The 18623-nt window shown below is 46.1% G+C and overlaps 1 protein-coding gene across 2 annotated transcripts; it reads right to left on the reverse strand.

Moving 5' to 3' along the window:
• Positions 1-620: 620 nt before the first annotated feature.
• AKR1A1 (aldo-keto reductase family 1 member A1) lies at positions 621-15365 on the reverse strand. 2 transcript variants are annotated; one of them, XM_019449478.2, is made up of 9 exons: positions 14981-15365; positions 6556-6644; positions 4704-4823; positions 4387-4538; positions 3319-3514; positions 1967-2166; positions 1658-1730; positions 1430-1516; positions 621-781 (listed from the first exon to the last, which is right to left on the reverse strand). In XM_019449478.2, the coding sequence occupies exons 2-9, from the start codon at positions 6637-6639 to the stop codon at positions 716-718; spliced, it is 978 nt and encodes a 325-aa protein (XP_019305023.1). In that variant the 5' UTR covers positions 6640-6644; positions 14981-15365; the 3' UTR covers positions 621-715. The 2 variants fall into 2 exon arrangements, with proteins under 2 accessions (XP_019305023.1, XP_019305024.1); XM_019449479.2 differs by lacking the exon at positions 14981-15365 and adding an exon at positions 10998-11164.
• Between the last annotated feature and the right edge of the window lie 3258 nt (positions 15366-18623).

The raw sequence follows: 18623 nt of genomic DNA on the forward strand, positions 1-18623 counted from the left end.
TTGGGATTCTCTGTCTCCCTCTCTCTCAAAAATAAATAAATATACATTAAAAAAACAACATCAACAACAAAAAACCTCAGTGGCTTCTGGTGGGACTACAAAATACATAAAATACATGCAGACTGACAAGTTTTTAGACTGACTTGACCTCCTTCAGGTAGCCTATGCATACTGACTATAGTGTCTATGAGACAAAGCCCCTATCCCCTCCTTTCTTGGTATTATAAGCTGGAATTCTCAAACTTCTGAATGTTTGTTTGTTTTCCACTTCACAGTCCTAAACCTAGGGGCTGAACAGGGTGGTGGGGTGGGAACCCAAGACCCAGGCCCAGCAGTGTCACGAAACCATGGGATCCCACTGCCATAATGGCACGCCAAGAACCAATTTTGGGCACTCTGGGGGAGCATGTAAGTGCTGCAAACTGCCAGTAGATGGCACTGCTCCATCAAGGTACCTAATTCAAGAAAGTAGAACTGGAATTCAGCCACATTCTTGTTCCTCCAGAACCAAAAGAAGTCTGGGCTTGGGGCTGGTGCAATCCAGCGTCCCTAGGTCTGGCATTCCTAAGGGAAACCATTTTTATCTTGGGTCTGACCAGACAAATAAGACAAGCAAGTAGTATGGATGTTCCAGTGGTTTTATTAACTCCTTCTTTCTGGGGGTGGCAGGACCTTGTAGCTGGAGAGCTGGAAAGGAAACCACAGAGTGGTGGTCTCAGTATGGATCATTAAAAGGATACAGAGGGTGCCCTGCATCTCTCGGGACCCTCTTCCCATCCACCTGGAAAGAGAGACAGACAGATGACTATTAGGAGGAATTGACATTCCAAAGACACAGGGCATTTTTCCCTGAATCTTCATAAACAATGTCACCTGTAAGCACTATGACAGATGGCAGTGGCAGGACCTGGACCTCAGACAATGCCAGTGTCAGCACTCCAGCAAACCATAGTCTGTTATATACCTGCCCCTGCCCCTAAGAAATTGCAGTCTCAGCTGGGATAAGGAATTATTTATATCCCTATGTGTAAAAGGCTTCAACCCAACCTCAATCCCTCTACCAAGGTTGAGAATGCCTTCTAGGCTCCTCTTATTTATACCATTTACTGAGAACTTGCTATGTGGCAAGAACTGGGAACTTGCTATGTCTCAGTTTACTGGGAAACTGAGGCTTGGAGAAGTTAAATAACTTGTTCTAGGTCACAAGGTCATATAGCCTGGGACTCACAGGCTATATGCTTTATTCCCAAGCCATACTACTTCCCCAAGCTTAATAAAAATAAAAAAGCCCACTGTGTGCAGGAACAGCAATCCTACCAACAACATCCTGCCTCTCCTCTGACCAGCAAGGTTGAGGCCAGTTTTGGGCCAGACTCCTGCCGCAAAACTTACATTTATTCTCTAACTCTAGCACATGATATTTACTCACAGTGATCATGGGCACAATATATCGCCAATTTTTATTCAGGGTGTCTAACTGCTTCATCTCTTCTGGGCTAAAGGTGAAGTCAAACACCTGGGGAGGGAAAGTGGAGGTCAGGAAAGCCAGCTTTGTGTGTGGAAGTTGAGATTCCAGAACACTGCCTTCTTGCCAGGCAGAGTCGGAGCCAGACTGTGTCCCAATGGTCTAAAAGAGAAAGGACCCATCACCAAGTACCTGGATGTTCTGAAGGATACGTGAAGGTGTGATACTCTTGGGGATGGAGATCACTTTCCGCTGGACCTGCCACCTAAGGTGGGTGATTGAAATAGAATTAGGAAGAGGAGTCAGTACTCACAAGCAGTGTTTTGTCTTCCACGCAGTGTTCTCTAAACTCCTGGACTCCCTGAGCCTCACTAGAATGGGGAACATGCCTCAGAGTAGCTTCCCCCAGATTACATACATGGCAAGATTAGCAACCACATCCCTCAACACTTGCCTCCCAATCCAGTGCCCTCCCCCACCTTTCTCCAAGACTGCGCACACCTGAGCAGGATCTGAGCCGGAGACCGGCCATACTTTTCAGCCAGTGCCAAGACCACTGGCTCCTCCAGTAGGACAGGCTCATTAGGATCACGCCAAGCACGATCAGAGGAGCCCAGAGGACTATAAGCAGTCACCTCCAGGCCACGTGCTTGGCAGTGGGCAATCAGCTCCTTCTGAGCCAGGTATGGGTGGCATTCCACCTGAATCAAGAAAAAACCCATTACTATAGGTTGGCCACACCCAAATTTTAGAACCCCACCCACACATCTTGACCAACCTTGCACTGCTGATCCCCCCACTTCCCCTCAAATCACTTTTCTCACTCTCCATCTTCCACTGTCCATTTCATTCTCTTCCCACACTTCAATGCCTTTCATTTATTTTTGGTTTTCTAATATTCTTATATTTGATATGAACCAATATATAGTACTTGTTCTGACAGAAACTTACTTTATCTATTTTTAATTTTTTTTTAAGTTTATTTATTTGAGAGAGAGAGCAGGGGAGGGGCTGAGATAGAAGGAGAGAGAAAATCCCAAGCAGGCTCCACGCTGTCAGCACAGAGCCCTATGTGGTGCTCGAACTCCCTGAGATCACGACCTGAGCCGAGACCTGAGCTGAAACCAAGAATCATATGCTTAACCCACTGAGCTACCTAGGCACCCTCAATCTTACTTTGTATGTATGTTATTCATATTTATTTCCATTGTGTTTCAGTCAAACAGACTTTTTTAGCTTTTTTGAAATTTAATTCCAGTGTAGTTAACTCAATGCCCTTTATCTTTAAGTTTTTATTTTTTGGGGCACCTGGGTGGCTTAGTCAGTTGAGTGTCTGACTCTTGATTTTGGTTTTGGTCGTGATCTCAGGGTCATGGGATCAAGCCCTGTGTTGGGCTCTGCACTGAGCTTGGAGCCTGCTTGGGATTCTCTCCCTCTGTCCCTCTTCCCAACTCACACACTCTCTAAAATAAAAATTTAAAAAAAAATTAAGTTGTTTTTTTTAAATGTTTATTTTTGAGAAAGACAAGCTCGAACAGGGGAGGGGCAGAGAGAGAGAGAGGGAGACACAGAATCTGAAGCAGGCTCCAGGCTCTGAGCTGTCAGCATAGCACTCAACACAGGGCTCGATCCCATAACCCTGGGCTCACAACCTGAGCCGAAATCAAGAGTTAGACACTCAACAGACTGAGCTACCCAGGCACCCTTAGTGCCCTTCTTTATGCATAGAATTTTACACTAACACTTCTGAAAACTTGCTAACCATCTCCATAAAACAGATGCATCATCTGCTCACTCATGTTCTTGAACACACATATACCCCCAAACCAACAGATCTGCTTTGCTGTACTTACCTGCAAGACAGCTGGGCGCACAGACGCCACACTGAGCACGTCATCAATCTGCCGACTGCTGAAGTTGGACAGGCCCAGTGCCCGTACCAGCCCCTTATCCACCAGTGCCTCCAGAGCCTTCCAGGTCTCCTTGTAGTGGGTAGAATCATAGCGGATAGTCCCATCAACATTCTTAGGGAAAGGGTTGTCTCCTCGCCTAAGTGAAAGACAGTTCCCCATGAGTGGGCACAAATGTAGGCCTCCTACCTTACCTGCCCATCCAGCCACTCTGTGTCCCCATACTAAGCCCAGAAAGGGCAAAAAGCCAAGAATAAGAAACCTTATTAAAGAAACCCTTTGGGGCGCCTGGGTGGCTTGGTCGGTTGAGCGTCCGACTTCGGCTCAGGTCATGATCTCATGGTCTGTGAGTTCGAGCCCCGCGTCGGGCTCTGTGCTGACCGCTCAGAGCCTGCAGCCTGTTTCAGATTCTGTGTCTCCCCCTCTCTCTGCCCCTCCCTTGTTCATGCTCTGTCTCTCTCTGTCTCAAAAATAAATAAACATTGAAAAAAAAAACATTAAAAAAAAAAAAAAAAGAAACCCCTTAAGGTCATGACCCAGGCATTAACTTTATACAGAATGCCCATTTCCGCTCCTCTTCTTCCTAGACACATTGTACCTCTTCTCCTCTGGAAAATCTTGAACTTCTTCCCCCTCAGAGAGTTGCATGCTCTTGCAACCTTCTTTCATTACAGTGCACAGAGCTGATGGTAAGGCTCCTTTCACGCCCTCTGCTGGAGCTGACTCTCTACAGCAACCTCTAGGCCTAGCTTAAAAGCTAGTAGTTTTTTGAATAAATAAAGGGGGCAGGAGGGACCACCCGTGCACCCCTAGGGTACACACCATGCGAAGCTGCACTCCTTTTCTGTAGCTAAACTTCTGGATGCTGTGGCATAAAAGGCTGAGTTCCCACAGGAAGCTGAGGAATGTTCCTCTCCTGCTCTGCTCCTGCTCTGCTCCTGTGCCTTATAAGTTCCTGACCTGACTCCCACAACACCCGACTCCCTGGATAAAGACCCTGGCAAGACTCACTCAAAGGCATAAGGCCAGTGCATTAGGTACAGGTCCAAATACTCCAGCTGGAGGTCAGCCAGTGTCTTCCGGAGGGCAGGCTCCACATCCTCAGGGTGGTGTTTAGTGTTCCACAGCTTGGAAGTCACAAACACCTCCTCTCGAGGCACCACCTGGTACAGGGGGCAGGGCCCATAGTGAGAAGAGCCCTGGGCACCCAGTCACCCACCCTCACCTCTGGGAAACTGATTAGAAGGAAGGTGCTTTCAGATCCCTCTGTCCAGGTGCCCCAGCTCCAGAGCTCTCTCACCCCATCCCTCTGTAGCCCCAGACCTCACCTTGCCAGGTCCCACATTCTCCTTCAAAGCCTCCCCAATCTCCGTCTCATTGCCATAAATAGCAGCACAGTCAATGTGGCGGTAGCCTACACTCAGGGCGTACTTAACAGCAGCCTTTACCTGCCAGGTGAGAGAAGCAGAGGTTTCAGCTCTGCTGGCCTAGGCCAGAAACTGCCCTAGGCCAGGAACTGCCCTCCTGAGGGCCACTGATGGGGGAGGGGCAGGATGACTGCAGTTATCCATAAAGTAGGGGTGAAAGGATGAAAGATGGTTCTAGTTGAGGGGACCAGAAGCCTCTTCAGAGACCCCAACCCCTTTGTGCCTACCCCAATAACCCCCAAGTTTCCCTCCTACCTAAGCAATCTCAACGCGAGCCCAGCAAAAAACTACCATTGTATTCCCAGTTAGATGCTCAGCAGGTGGATGTATCCTTTGACAGAGAACAGAAATATAGGTCATGGACACAGGTTCTCTAGTTCTGAAGAGCTGGTTACAGAAACATGATATACAGGTAAATAATTTGTACGCCAACGCACAGAGAAATGCTTATGGAGCCGTGAAGATCAAGTGAGTTCTGGCAGTTCAGGGAAGCAGAAGAACTCTGAGAGCGGAAGAAAATTAAGGAAGGCAGAGAAGTAAGATGGAGGCTGGGCTCAGAGCCCTCTGTTAGGAAAGAAGAAAGCAGACACCAGGTAGGAGGACAGGTCAGTCAATTTGCTAAAAAACAGACTAGAAACATGGCAGCAGAAGCAAAACCAACAGTGTCAGGGCCTTGCCATTCAAGATCCCCATCTAGGTATAGCTCTTACTATCCAGACGTACTCCCCTCACCCCTGCTGCCCCATACCCCTAGTTTTGGCCCAGTTCTGACTTCCACCTCCTGCCTTTATGTAGCTCCTGGACGTGTCCTGGGCCATGTCAGTGCCTGCCTGGAGCACAAAGACCCTGACTCCAGGGTTCTAGGCAACTGCAGGAATGAAAGCAAAGGGAAAAGAGGCAGAGCACAACACAAATACCAGCCTAAATCCCTGAGAGAAGAGGCTGTTCTCCCTGCCTGAGTCCCTCTCAAACTTAATCCCCAAACTTCTCTAAAGCCTGATTCAGATTTCCAAAGAACAAGGAAGAAGACCTGGGAAGATGCCCCACCCCAGGTGGGAGCAGATCTCTATTCCCATGCTCCCCTAAGATGAAGAGTTGACAGCAGGGGTTATTATACTCCAGCTCGCAGCTGCCTTTTGTTTTTTCCAGCCCTTGTGCTAAGAATGACTTTTACACCTTTAAAAGGTTACATGAATACATAATCACCTCCGTTTTGCAACTTATCCAGCAAAATCTAAATTATTAACCATCTGGTTCTTTAAGAAAAAGTTTGCTAACCCTTGGTCTACACAGCTGACATAGTTATTCTTCAAATCCTGACACCTGCTGTTGTCTATCTCTGGACTGGGCATTAGGGAGTGGCCCAGTCCTCAAGGAACCCTGTGTAGGAGAGGGAGACATGATCACCGCGCAAGGTGGTAAGTGGCGTTATGAGGGGTCAGCATAGGGCCAGGCACAGAGGGATCCCATGTCTGCCACAGCACTCAGTGCAGATCCAATTAGGGAAAGAGTTCCTTCCTATTCGCTCGGCTCTACTGGGCCCCTCAGCCCTTCCTCTGAGTCAGCTGAGGAAGCCAAGGGCTCACTGCTGGTCTCTTCTCTTGTTTCTTCCCACTGCCCTTCAGGCTCATTCCTACATGAAATGTAGTATAGGGTTGGGGCTGCTAGGGAAAGTGCTGGGACCATCTCCCAAATACTGCCTCTTCCCTAGCAGAGGCACAAGAAGCTCTCCTCTTTTTCCTCCATCTCTCACCTGTCCAGGATCGCTCTTCCAGGTGCCCAGTCCAATCAGGGGCATCTTCTGCCCAGTGTGCAGGAGGACACAGGAAGCCGCCATGTTCCCTGAAACACAGATGGGAAGAGAATGGTGTGGGGGTCAGTGCTGCTTGAGCTTCAGCCACCCACCTGTCAAGACTCCTGTAAAACATGGGTGGTAAAGGGAGCACAGCGGCGAAAGGAGAACAAACACGTGGTTGTGTATACATGCCTGTGAGCAGAGGGCAGCTAAGACAGGGTGACTAGAACCAACCAAAGTCAGGAGCTCCTGGACAAATATTAACCGGACCATCAGTTTAGCTGCCTTCCTTCTACCAGGCTAAAGGTCTATGTTAGACAGTTCTAATACCTAAAAACAAAGGTGGGTGGCTCCCTGAAGTACCCAGCCTTGACTACATAAGGTCTCAAACCAGTGTAGGACAGGTAAAGGCCATTATGAAACAAAGTGAGACCAAGTGACAGAACAAGCTCAGGGATGGGTCACTTCTCTGAAGATGAAATGAACATTCGCAGGAGGTTGTCAGAAACTACAGAATCTCCTAGTCCCTCACAAAGATGTCTGATCAGCATGTTACGAGGCCTGAGTGGGTTATTACAAGGGAAGTAGACCATTGTTTAAAAAAAAAAAAAAAAAAAAAAAAACAAACCAAGCTCAGAGAGGTGAAGTTATTTGCCTTGAATCAACAGCTAAGAAGTGGCAGAGCCAAGCATTCAAGGAAGAGCCAATGGAAAAAGGCAAGAAAAGAGAGGTAAACACAGACTCATAATATACTTGTGCTATGCCTCACAGTAGACACATATCACAGTGTGCTACAGAAAAGCAAATGACTTCTGCAGAGCAAGGACCAGGGAATATTGACATTGGCTTTTAAGAGTAAGTTGGACTTTCCTAAGAGTCAAGGGGAAAAGGGTTTCCAGGAAGGGTAATTAGACACAGCAGAAAGCAGTAAATTATAGACACAGGAAAATTTCCAACTGAACAAAACAGGTGGGTGATTGGAACAACCCTCTTTGGAGAGCTATGAAAATCAGAAGTCTCCAAATGACCCACGGATACTCATTCAGGCAGCAAATGCTTAATATTCCTGGCTGTGTGCTAGATCTAAGAGACATACATATTCAAATAAAGCCCCTGCCCTCTTGGAGTTTATGGGCTAGTAGGGGCTGGACTGAGGATATCAGTACAATGTATAAGATAGGAGCAAAATCTGCTCAAGTGCTATAAGAAAAGAGTAACCCTGCTAGGATGGCTTCATGGAGGGGATATTTGAGTTGTCTTTTTTTTTTTTTTAAGATTTTATTTTTAAGTATTCTTGGGGTGCCTGGGTGGCTCAGTTGGTTGAGCATCTGACTTCAGCTCAAGTCATGATCTCATGATTTGTGAGTTTGGGCCCCACGTCGGGCTCTGTGCTGACAGCTCAGAGCCTGGAACCTGCTTCAGATTCTGTGTCTCCCTCTCTCTCTGCCTCTCCCCCACTCATGCTCTGTCTCTCTCCCTCTCTCTCTCAAAAATAAATAAACATTAAAAAAGTTTAAAAAAAATGATTTTATTTTTAAGTATTCTTTACACCAATGTGGGGCTCAAACCCACAACCCCAAAGTCAAGAGTCGCATGCTCTATCAACTGAGCCAGCCAGGCATGCAAGGTCAAGTCTTGATGAATAGCAATTATCCAAGCGAAAGGGAAAAAAGAAAGAATGCTCACCCTAGAGCGGATAAGGTAGAAGCCTTTTCCCTTGATTTCATTAGTACTATAGATATCACCCCCTTGGGATTGATTTCATTGCCAGCAATACCTTTATAAATATAACCTTTGTTTCCAAGTTCTGAAAAGACATCCAGAATATTATGGTAGAGCAAGAACTAAGACAAGTTCTAAGTATAACTGACACATCAAAATTGTCTTTCCTGATACGTCTGACTCCAGAAGAATTTTTTTTTTTTATAAATGTTTATTTTTGAGAGCAAGAAAGAGAGCAGGGGAGGGGCAGAGAGAGAGGGGACAAAGGATCCAAAGCAGGCTCTGCATTGAGAGCAGAGAGTCCAACATGGGCTTGAACTCACGAACCAGAACATCATGACCTGAGCCAAAGTCAGATGCTTAATGGACTGAGCCACCCAGGCGCCCCTGCAAGAACTTTACAGTCTAGCATAACCTGGTTATGGAGACCACCTGTTTCTGCTAAAACAAAAACAAAAAGTTCAATCTGGGCATCAAACCACAGATCACTTGAGTGCTAGCAAACTTCCCAGGGATATAAACTTGCCAGAGGATCAGGCAATCATGTCTGGACTTCACAGGAGCAGCTAGCCTGCCAGTTGCCACCAGGGTCTGTGGCTGGTTTCCTGGGCTTGATCCCCAAACAAGTGACCGTTGGCCTCTCCCAGATTTCCCAGCACACACTGGAGAACTCTGAAATTACACGTGGACTTAGACTGAGAGCCTTGAACAAAGGCCTGATCTAAGGCGAAAAGGAAGAAGAAACCTGATGCTTGTTTCTCTTTCTTTTGATGCTGAAACTGAAAACCCAAAACAATGAGGCTTGGGGGGGGGGGGGGGGTTGGGATCATACAAGTAGGAAGACCTAACAAAGAGCTTCAAAGAACAAGAGCTCCAAGGGAGGGAATAGAAGAGTCTCTGCAAAGGGGCGCCTGGGTGGCGTAGTCGGTTAAGCGTCCGACTTCAGCCAGGTCACGATCTCGCAGTGCGTGAGTTCGAGCCCCGCGTCAGGCTCTGGGCTGATGGCTCGGAGCCTGGAGCCTGTTTCCGATTCTGTGCCTCCCTCTCTCTTTGCCCCTCCCCGTTCATGCTCTGTCTCTCTCTGTCCCAAAAATAAATAAAAAACGTTGAAAAAAAAAATTAAAAAAGAAGAGTCTCTGCAAAGAACAAATGTTTTCCTCTAGGACAGGAAGTCATACTCTGCCAGCTCTGGACTTCCTCATCTTCTGCCTGAGGCATTGGCTTTCCAGCCTTCTCCTGAATTAACAGGCTCTGAAGTTGTCAGAAACTGCCTAGCTTGGCCTCTGGCAACACTCAGAAACCCTCACGTTAATTTGGGAAGGTTTTACTCATGAAAGAGAGAAAAACTGGGTCTGCATAGGGAGAGGTAGAATCAGGTCTCAGATTTTAGTGGTGCCTGGCTGGCTCAGTCAGTGGAGCATGTAACTCTTGATCCTGGGGTTTTAAGTTCAAGCCCCACACTGGGTACAGAGATTACTCAAACTCTTTTTTTTTTTTTTTAAAGGACTCAGGTTTTATTATTCCTAAATCAGTGCCTATGTTTCTTCTCAGAGGAGGGCTCTATAGCCACTGCTTGCATGCAGGGATCTCAAAAACACAGGAAAAAGAGGAAGCAGTATTTACATGAATGTTCCTGGGCTGCATGGGCCTTTCCTTTACTTCCTATAAATGTTGGTGTCCCTCAGAGTTCTGTTCCCAATCCTCTTCTCACTCCCTAGTTAAGCTCATGTCTTCAGTTATCACTTTAAGCACTGATTCTGCCCACCCTAGTTCTGTACATTCAACTCCCTGGAGATATCTCTACCAGTATGCCCTATAGGTATCTAAGACTCAAAATATCCAAAACTGAACTCATCAAATCCAACAGCAGAGCACAAAGGAATCAGTTCAGGGCCTGGGGTTGCACAGACCTGAATCTGAATCTCAGCACCCCTTCCCCCATTTGGAAGAGAAACTAGATCTAAAGCACTTTGCACAGTACCTGACCCATGCATGCTCTTCTTTCTGTATACTCTCTCTCACAAGGGACTCAAGGGCCTGGATAACAACTGTTAAAGCAAATCAGACAACAAGTTCACAGTATAATCCATCTGATAAAGTTTTGGAGTCGGGGGTGGGAGGTGGGCAGGTTCTGAGCTGACAGCCAAGAAAGAATTTTCTAAGTCTTTGGTACAAAAAGGTGATTTTATTGAAGCAGAAAGAGCTGCACTGGGGTTGTAAAGAGTGACTGTTTATATACTAAGGAGTTGGAGGAGGTAAGTCAAGGGGAAGTTTTCAAAGAGATTTTCAGATGCTAAAGAAGATTCTCAGAATACTGCAGGCCTAGCTATTTGTCAAGTTAAGGCTGTTTTACCCTCTAGCAAAGCATTGGGAGTTAAGACATAGGGAGTTGGGGCGCCTGGGTGGCTCAGGTCATGATCTCACGGTCCGTGAGTTCAAGCCCCGTGTCGGGCTCTGTGCTGCCAGCTCAGAGCCTGGAGCCTGTTTCAGATTCTGTGTCTCCCTCTCTCTGACCCTCCCCTGTTCATGCTCTGTCTCTCCCTGTCTCAAAAATAAATAAAATGTTAAAAAAAATTAAAAAAAAAAAAAAAGACATAGGGAGTTCCTGGAGAAATGGAGAAATATTTGCCTCAAGTATTTGTCAATGGGCAGCAGGTTATAAGGAAATTTAATTTTACCTGCAAATTCTGGGGGCGCCTGGGTGGCTCAGTCGGTTAAGTGTCCGACTTCAACTCAGGTCACGATCTCACGGTCCGTGAGTTGGAGCCCCGCATCGGGCTCTGGGCTGATGGCTCAGAGCCTGGAGCCTGCTTCGGATTCTGTGTCTCCCTCTCTCTCTGCCCCTCCCCTGTTCATGCTCTGTCTCTCTCTGTCTCAAAAATAAATAAACGTTAAAATTTTTTTTTTTAATTTTACCTGCGATTTCCTTCTTGGCTTTGTTCCCCATATCACTACGAAGGGGTGATGTTGGGGCTCCAGGAAACTGAGTCTACAGTTTCTGGAGATTAGGCTATTGATAAGATTGCCTTTTTCTTGTAATTTACTAAGACATTTGTAAACTGATGGAGACTGAACAGTTTAACCATCTGTTTTCTGTCCTTTCCTTTGTTCTTGGGCAGCCAGGAGCTCCTGAAGATTATTACACATATCCCACCTTGTGTGTGTGTGTGTGTGTGTGTGTGTGTGTGTGTGTGTGTGTGGTGTGTTCGCGCAAGCGATAGCTTGTGCTTTGCCCTCAGCTTGCATTATGCTCCCTCATCACATGGGGTCTTGAAAAGCCATCTAAATAAAGTATTTCAGTTCATTTGGCATTTCTGAGTTATTACCATTTTAGGGTTTTGACAGGTGATTGGTAGGGGAGTATACCCTTGCTTGTACTTCTAAGAAACAAGCACAGAAAACTACTTTAAATATGTAACATTGGCCTAGATTAGGTCTATTTGGCTGGGACACGGCAAACACCACCTACCCGCCCCCCCCCCCCAACAAGGTGGGATAAGTGTGACATTCCACAGGCACCCCTGGCTGCCCAAGAACAAAGGAAAAGGGGAAAACAAGTGGTTAACTGATAGAGATCACAGTCATGCAGGACCTGAGTGCCCACCAGTTTACAAATGTCTTAGTAAATTATAAGAAAAAGGCAATCTTACCAATAGCCTAATCTCCAGAAACCTATAGTTTCAGTTTCCTGGAGCCCTAACATCACCCTCCCCTCCATTCTGATGTGGAGAACAAAGGCAAGAAGGAAATGGTAGGTAAAATTAAATTTCCTTATAAATTTTTTTTAATGCTTATTTATTTTTTGAGACCGAGAGAGACAGAACATGAATGGGGGAGGGTCAGAGAGAGACGGAGACACAGATTCCGAAACAGGCTCCAGGCTCTGAGCTGTCAGCACAGGGCTCTACGCAGGGCTCAAACTCACGGACCGCGAGATCATGACCTGAGCCAAAGTTGGATGCTCAACCGACTAAGCCACCCAAGCACCCCAAAATTAAATTTCCTTATAACCTGCAGTCCATTGATGAATACTTGAGATAGGCAGAATGAAACATTTCTCCAGGAACTTCCTATAATGTTAATGCCTCACTAAAGGGAAAACCACCTTAGCCTGGTAATAGCAAGGCCTCCAGTATCTTGTGAGTCCTCTTTAGCATATGAAAGTCCTTTTGGAGGTCTCCCTTTTGCCTTTATCTCCCCCCAACTCCATAGGAAATAATTACTGACTCTTTACAACCCCAGGGCAGCTCTTTCAGCCCATGGGTCCTGTCCCTGTGCTTTAATAAAATCACCTTTTTTGCACCAAAGAAGTCTCAAAAAATCTTTCTTGGCCGTCGGCTCTAGACCCCCACCACTCCAAAACCCCATCACTACTAATACTGGTAAATATATATTTCTTAAGTTTATTTTGAGAGAGAGAGAGAGAGAGAGACAGAGAAAGAGAGAGCGCATAAGTGGGGGGAGGAGAAAAGAAAGAGGGAGAGAGAATCCTAAGTAGGCCTGCGCTGTCAGCATGCTTTGAACTCATGAACCATGAGATCATGACCTGAGCCAAACACTTCATGTACCTCTTGACGTGAAAAGAATTTTAAAATATATATTTCTTTTTTTTAATGTTTATTTTTGAGACAGAGAGAGACAGAGCATGAATGGGGGAGGGTCAGGGAGAGAGGGAGACACAGAATCTGAAACAGGCTCCAGGCTCTGAGCGATCAGCACAAAGCCCAACGCAGGGCTCGAACTCACGGACTGTGAGATCATGACCTGAGCCGAAGCCGGACACTTAACCGACTGAGCCACCCAGGCGCCCCTAAAATATATATTTCTTGAGTCTTTCTCCAGTCCATCCATATCTGCCTCCACTGCTACTGCTCTAGCTCGAACCACCCCTACCTGAACCACCATCTCTCTGTTTCCAGTGCAGCCCCTCTCCCCACAATCCATTCACTAAATCTGAACATGTGATTCCAAGGCTCAAATTCTTCCAGTAGTTCTTGCTTACCTTCAGGATAAAGTCCACAGTCCTTAGTAATACACTTCATTACCTGGCTCCCATCCTCCTCATTTTTCCACCTCTTCATTCCAAACTCCGTGCTTCAGACTTTGCAAAACCAGCCACCGCTTACTTAACTCCAGGCACACTTTGCTTCCCCAAGTCCCACCCTTGTCTGGCTAATTACTGCTCATCCTTCAGCTAGCACTTGCTCCTCCTGTGCACTGACAGCTTGTGCACATAGCTGCAGTTGTTTGTTTATATGAGTTTCCCTCACAAACTAGGGGATACCTTGAGGTCAGAGGTCATCTATCTGAACCCCTTACTCCTAGAGTGCCTGCCCCATAAATAGATGTAGAAACACATGTGAGCACACACACTAAGGCAAATGGGCTGCAGGGCATTTGAGGAAGTCACTGCCTTCATCACTTTTTTTCTTTCTTTCTTTCTTTCTTCCTTTCTTTCTTTTTCTTTCTTTCTTTGTTCCTTTATTTTGAGGGAGAGAGAGTGCAAGGCAAGCCAAGGAGTGACAGAGAGAGAGGGAGAGAGAATCCCAAGCAGGCTCCATAGGGCTCCAACTCACAAACTGAGATCAGGACCTGAGCCGAAATCAAGAGTCCCATGCTTAACCAACTGAGTCACCCAGGTGCCCCCGTCACCTTCTTTTTTTACTTCTTGGATAACCTGGAAAGAATCATCTCTGGAAGACATCAAAGCACTTTACCATTTTCAGCAAAAAAAAAAAAAAAAAAAAAAAAAAAAAAAAAAAAAAAATTCCCAGTGGCTTCATACAGGATGATACTGGGATTGCTCACGTACAGATAAGAAAACTGAGATCTTGGGAAATTAACAGGCCTGATCAGAACCCTCAAGACTCTTTTAGGGAGGTCTTGCAGCCTGATATGAGTAGGCTGAAAGGAAGAGTTAATAGTAGCTCTATCTGGTGACAGTTCAGATTCCAGCCTCACTGTAACAGAGGTCTGAGGCAACAGAAAAGCCCTAGCTTTCCCAAACCCAAAGCAGGTGTCTAAGTTAGCTAATTTTGCCCACTACTCCCACTTTCAGGAAGTATCTCTGCAATTCCAAAGAAAGGCCGGAGCTCCTGGAAAAATCGTGTTGGTGCTCAAAAAGAAGAGGGCAAGGGCGCCTGGGTGTCTCAGTCTTTTAAACATCCAACTTAGGCTCAGGTCATGACCGTCCGAGTATGAGTTCAAGCTCTGCCTTGGGCTCTACGCTGAGAGCTCTGAGCCTGGAGTCAGCTTCAGATTCTGTCTCCCTCTCTCTCTGCTCCTCCCCCGCTCCCCCACTTGCGTGCTCGCGCGCGCTCTCTCTCTCTCTCTCTCTCTCTCTTAAAAATAAATTAACATAAACAAAAGAGGGCAACTAAAATTTACTGAGCACCTAATAGTTGACAGGCGTTTTAAAAGCTTTATCTCAATTCTCACTACAGTTCCGATGTAGGAACTCTTTTCATCCGTGAGTAAACTGAGGTCCAGAGAAACAGAACTTTTCCAAGATCACAATGAGCTCAAATCCGAAACCAAGTCAGGTTGCCTCCAGAGCCTGCGCTCTCCGCTCTATTCCGAAGGCACACAACTCTGTAGTTTCACTACAGATCAAGGCCATCTCCTCTGCGAGAAAGATGGAACAGCAGCAGGAGAAACTCACCTCGGCTCAATCACAGAGCGTGAACAAAACAGTGTGATCTCTCTTCGGTTCTGCACCTTGCCAACGTTACAGTAAGCCTCAGCTTCCGGAACTGGTGGGCTGCAAAGGAAGTTGGTTGGCCTGATGGTGGAGGCAGGAATCTAGCTTAAGTCTGGCGGTGAGGAGGAAGCTCCTCCCGGAGGAGGGGAGAGGGCCGGCATTCAGCATCACGCGCAGTGGTGGACCCCACCCCGCCCTGTAAAGGGCTGGAGTTTGGAAGCCAGAGTTGGGAGCCTGCACCAGCTCCACCTCTAGCTCTGGTGGTTGGATTGGCTGGAGTCTAGACACACTTCACTGCGTAGGTTTGGAGTACATGGGGGCAGAGTGAAGCGCGAGCCCCTGGCCACTTGGGGGGACCCTAACGTCGGGGCCAGTCCGTGCCTCTGCTGGCCCACAATGCACCGCGCGCCACAGCCACGCCGCTCTAGGCTGCTGGAGCTCCTTCTGCTGGAGGGAGGAGGGTACTGGGTGTCACATTGCAGGTTCTTCTGGTGTCTCCACTCCATCCGGGTTCGCAAAACCGACTCTCTCTCCTATCTTTTAGAGTCAGGTTGGCGGGGTTCACAGAATATACCTAAACTGGCTTCGTTACTTGGTCTGGCAAACAGGCTCGGAGCGCAGCCGCGATAAAAGTTGTCTGTAACAAGGAAGAGGTCGGGTCTCTGGGCTGCAAGCGGTAGTAAGTTCGTGGTCCCTGTATCCGGACTGTGGACTCTGGACGCGCATTAATGTGCCAGATACTGTGCTAGACTTATAAAGATGATTTTATTGAATCTTCAACCCTGTAAGGGAAATGTTCTTTTTTTTTTTTTTGTAAGTTTTTTTTATTGGAGTATAGTATAGCATACATACAGAAAAATGCACAAATCTAAAACGTACGGCTCTATGATTCTTTTTTTCAATGTAACTATTATCCAAGTGAAGATACAGACGTTACCTGCACACTGGAAGTCTCCTGTGAGGGAGGTATTCACGTTCAATTTCACAGATTGAACAGACTCAACCAGGTAAAGTAGCTTGGCCAAAATCACATAGCTATTAAGTCATACAGATTTTATATTTGAAATAGCCCTAGCCATGTGGACTGAGAGGTGTCTTGCATTGTACACGTTTTCCCCTCTGTGTAGCTCTGCTTTTCTCTCCCCACACCTCTGTCTCCTCTGCTCCTCTACTCTTCCTCATTTTTTTTGGCTCCCCTGGATTACTCCCCACTGTCTCCTCAATACAGGTAGTGTCTTGATGGACCGAATGTCTAATGTTTGACACCATCTATCCTCATAAAGACACTCAGATTCCAGCTTATGTGATCGGAATTTAATATACCTCAAACTCATCTTACCCTAGCAAAGACTTGCCATCAAGAGACACATGCCATGTATCCCATCCCTCCCACCTTTTCTTCAGGGTCTGACAGACTCCATATTTCTTTTCTGCTGAGTCTGACTTCTTAAAAGTCTGAAGTGTAACCATCAGGTGATGACCTTGCCAAGTGATGAACTACTGAGGCCCTCTCCTTCCCCCAACTTTGGGGCTTTTGGTCTTAATTCTGGTGCCAGGGAATATTTCATACAAGGCACAACCCTATCCCTCCAGGAGTTTTCAAATAGTTGTCAGATTGCAAAATAGATCGGCTCAAGAACACACTGCCCCTTTCACAACCAGCCTTTTCCCATCTTACAAAGGATAAGCCTCTGTCAACTTCTAGGGTGCCTTGCCCCATTGTAAAAACAAGGAGGCAGAGAACAGCCTGAGAGGTAGACTGAGAGGAGACCAAGTGAATAAGTTGTCTCAGAATCCAAGGGAAATGAGTGGTTCAGGCAGGAGGGATAGTGGGAATTATTGTTTTTGGCTTCCCAGTGCCCATTCCTCCCTCTTTTGGAGAATTTCTTCCTCCTCATTGGATCCAATTCAACAGTCATTAATTTAAGTACTTGCCCTCCCCTAGCTAACATGTGTGTGAATATCCCAAAATATGCCAATTGGCTATTCCTTCCTTGAGTCTTAATTATTAATACAGTCACCAAAAGACTAATCACCTGGATTTCATGCCTTTCATCATGAAATGCATTTCACTAGCACCCTGCCATGGCTGTCGAGCAATCTCTGCTAATAGGACCTCCTGAAGACACCTGGTTCCTGCCAATTCCATGCTGTACCTTCCCTTTGGTTTTGCAAGTACTCCTATAGCCTTCAAAAACAAAACAAAACAAAACAAAATACCTTTCTTTGTCTTTGGTTAGAGACAGTTTTTGTTGCTTGCAACCAAAGAACGCTAACAGACACAAATGAGTAAAAATAGTATCAGACACTGCAGGAAGAAGAGTAAGTATATCACAGGGAACTCTACAAATGGTCCCCAAATGGTCCTCTTCTATATTGGCAAAATTTACTTCCCTTACGTACAGATAACTTATGCCTCTATGTTGCTCTTAACAGAAAACCTAATTTAAGCTGGCTTCAACAATGAAGGAAATGTATGGACTCATGTAGGTAGGATTAGGTTTGGTTTGATTCAGCAGTTCGACAAAGTCACCGGGACCCCTTTCCTTCTGTTTTTTCTCTCCACTCTCCAATCTCTCTTCATCCTGAAGTTGCTTTCCTCATGGTGGCAAAATGGTTGTGGCACATCTCGCCTTCATCTCAGCTACCACCTTCTCCACAGAAGTAACTTCTGGGAACTCTCTCAAGATCGGAAACTGCCTGGAGCCTCTCATACAAACTGAGTCATAAGATAATACCATGGCATGAAAGAAGAAGTCAGTTTCAAAAAAGAGGTAAATAGGAATTCTGGGAGTGATGCAGGAGTGAAAGAATTAACTTCTGCTATATTCAACAGCATGAATAAATTTCTCAAACTTACTGCTGAGTGGAATAAAACAGACATGAAAGACTATTAATTCCAACCAATTCTATACAGTACAAAAAACAATAAAATTTAGAGTTGTTAGAAGTCAGGATAGTGGTAACCCTTGGACATACAGTGACTAGAAGTGGGCAAGAGGGGAAGCTTGTGGAGTGATAGGTATGATCTGTTTCTTGATTTGACTTATAAGGATATGTAAAATTTCTGGGGTGACTGGGTGGCTCAGTAAGTTAAGTGTCCGCTTCAGCTCAGGTCATAATCTCACGGTTCCTGAGTTTGAGCCCTGCATTGGTCTCTGTGCTGACAGCCCAGAGCCTGGAGCCTTCTTTGTATTCTGTGTCTCCCTCTCTCTCTGCTCCTCCCCCACTCACACTCTGTCTCTCAAAAATAAACATTTAAAAAAAAGTTTTTTTAAAGGATATGTAAAATTTCTGAAAATTTAAGTTATATATTTGGTATGTACATTTTTCCATATTGTGTTGTATTTCAATTTAAAAGAGAAACCTTTTGGGGCGCCTGGGTGGCTCAGTTGGTTAAGTGTCCGACTTCGGCTCGGGTCATGATCTCACGGTCCGTGGGTTCGTGCCCCACGTCCGGCTCTGTGCTGACAGCTCAGAGCCTGGAGCCCGTTTCCAATTCTGTGTCTCCCTCTCTCTCTGCCCTTCCCCTGTTCATGCTCTGTCTCTCTCTGTCTCAAAAATAAATAAACATTAAAAAAAAATTTTTTTTTTAAATAAAAGA

Source organism: Panthera pardus, unplaced genomic scaffold, assembly GCF_024362965.1.
Source record: "Panthera pardus isolate Hobbes unplaced genomic scaffold, ASM2436296v1 HiC_scaffold_11, whole genome shotgun sequence".
Taxonomy (NCBI): domain Eukaryota; kingdom Metazoa; phylum Chordata; class Mammalia; order Carnivora; family Felidae; genus Panthera; species Panthera pardus.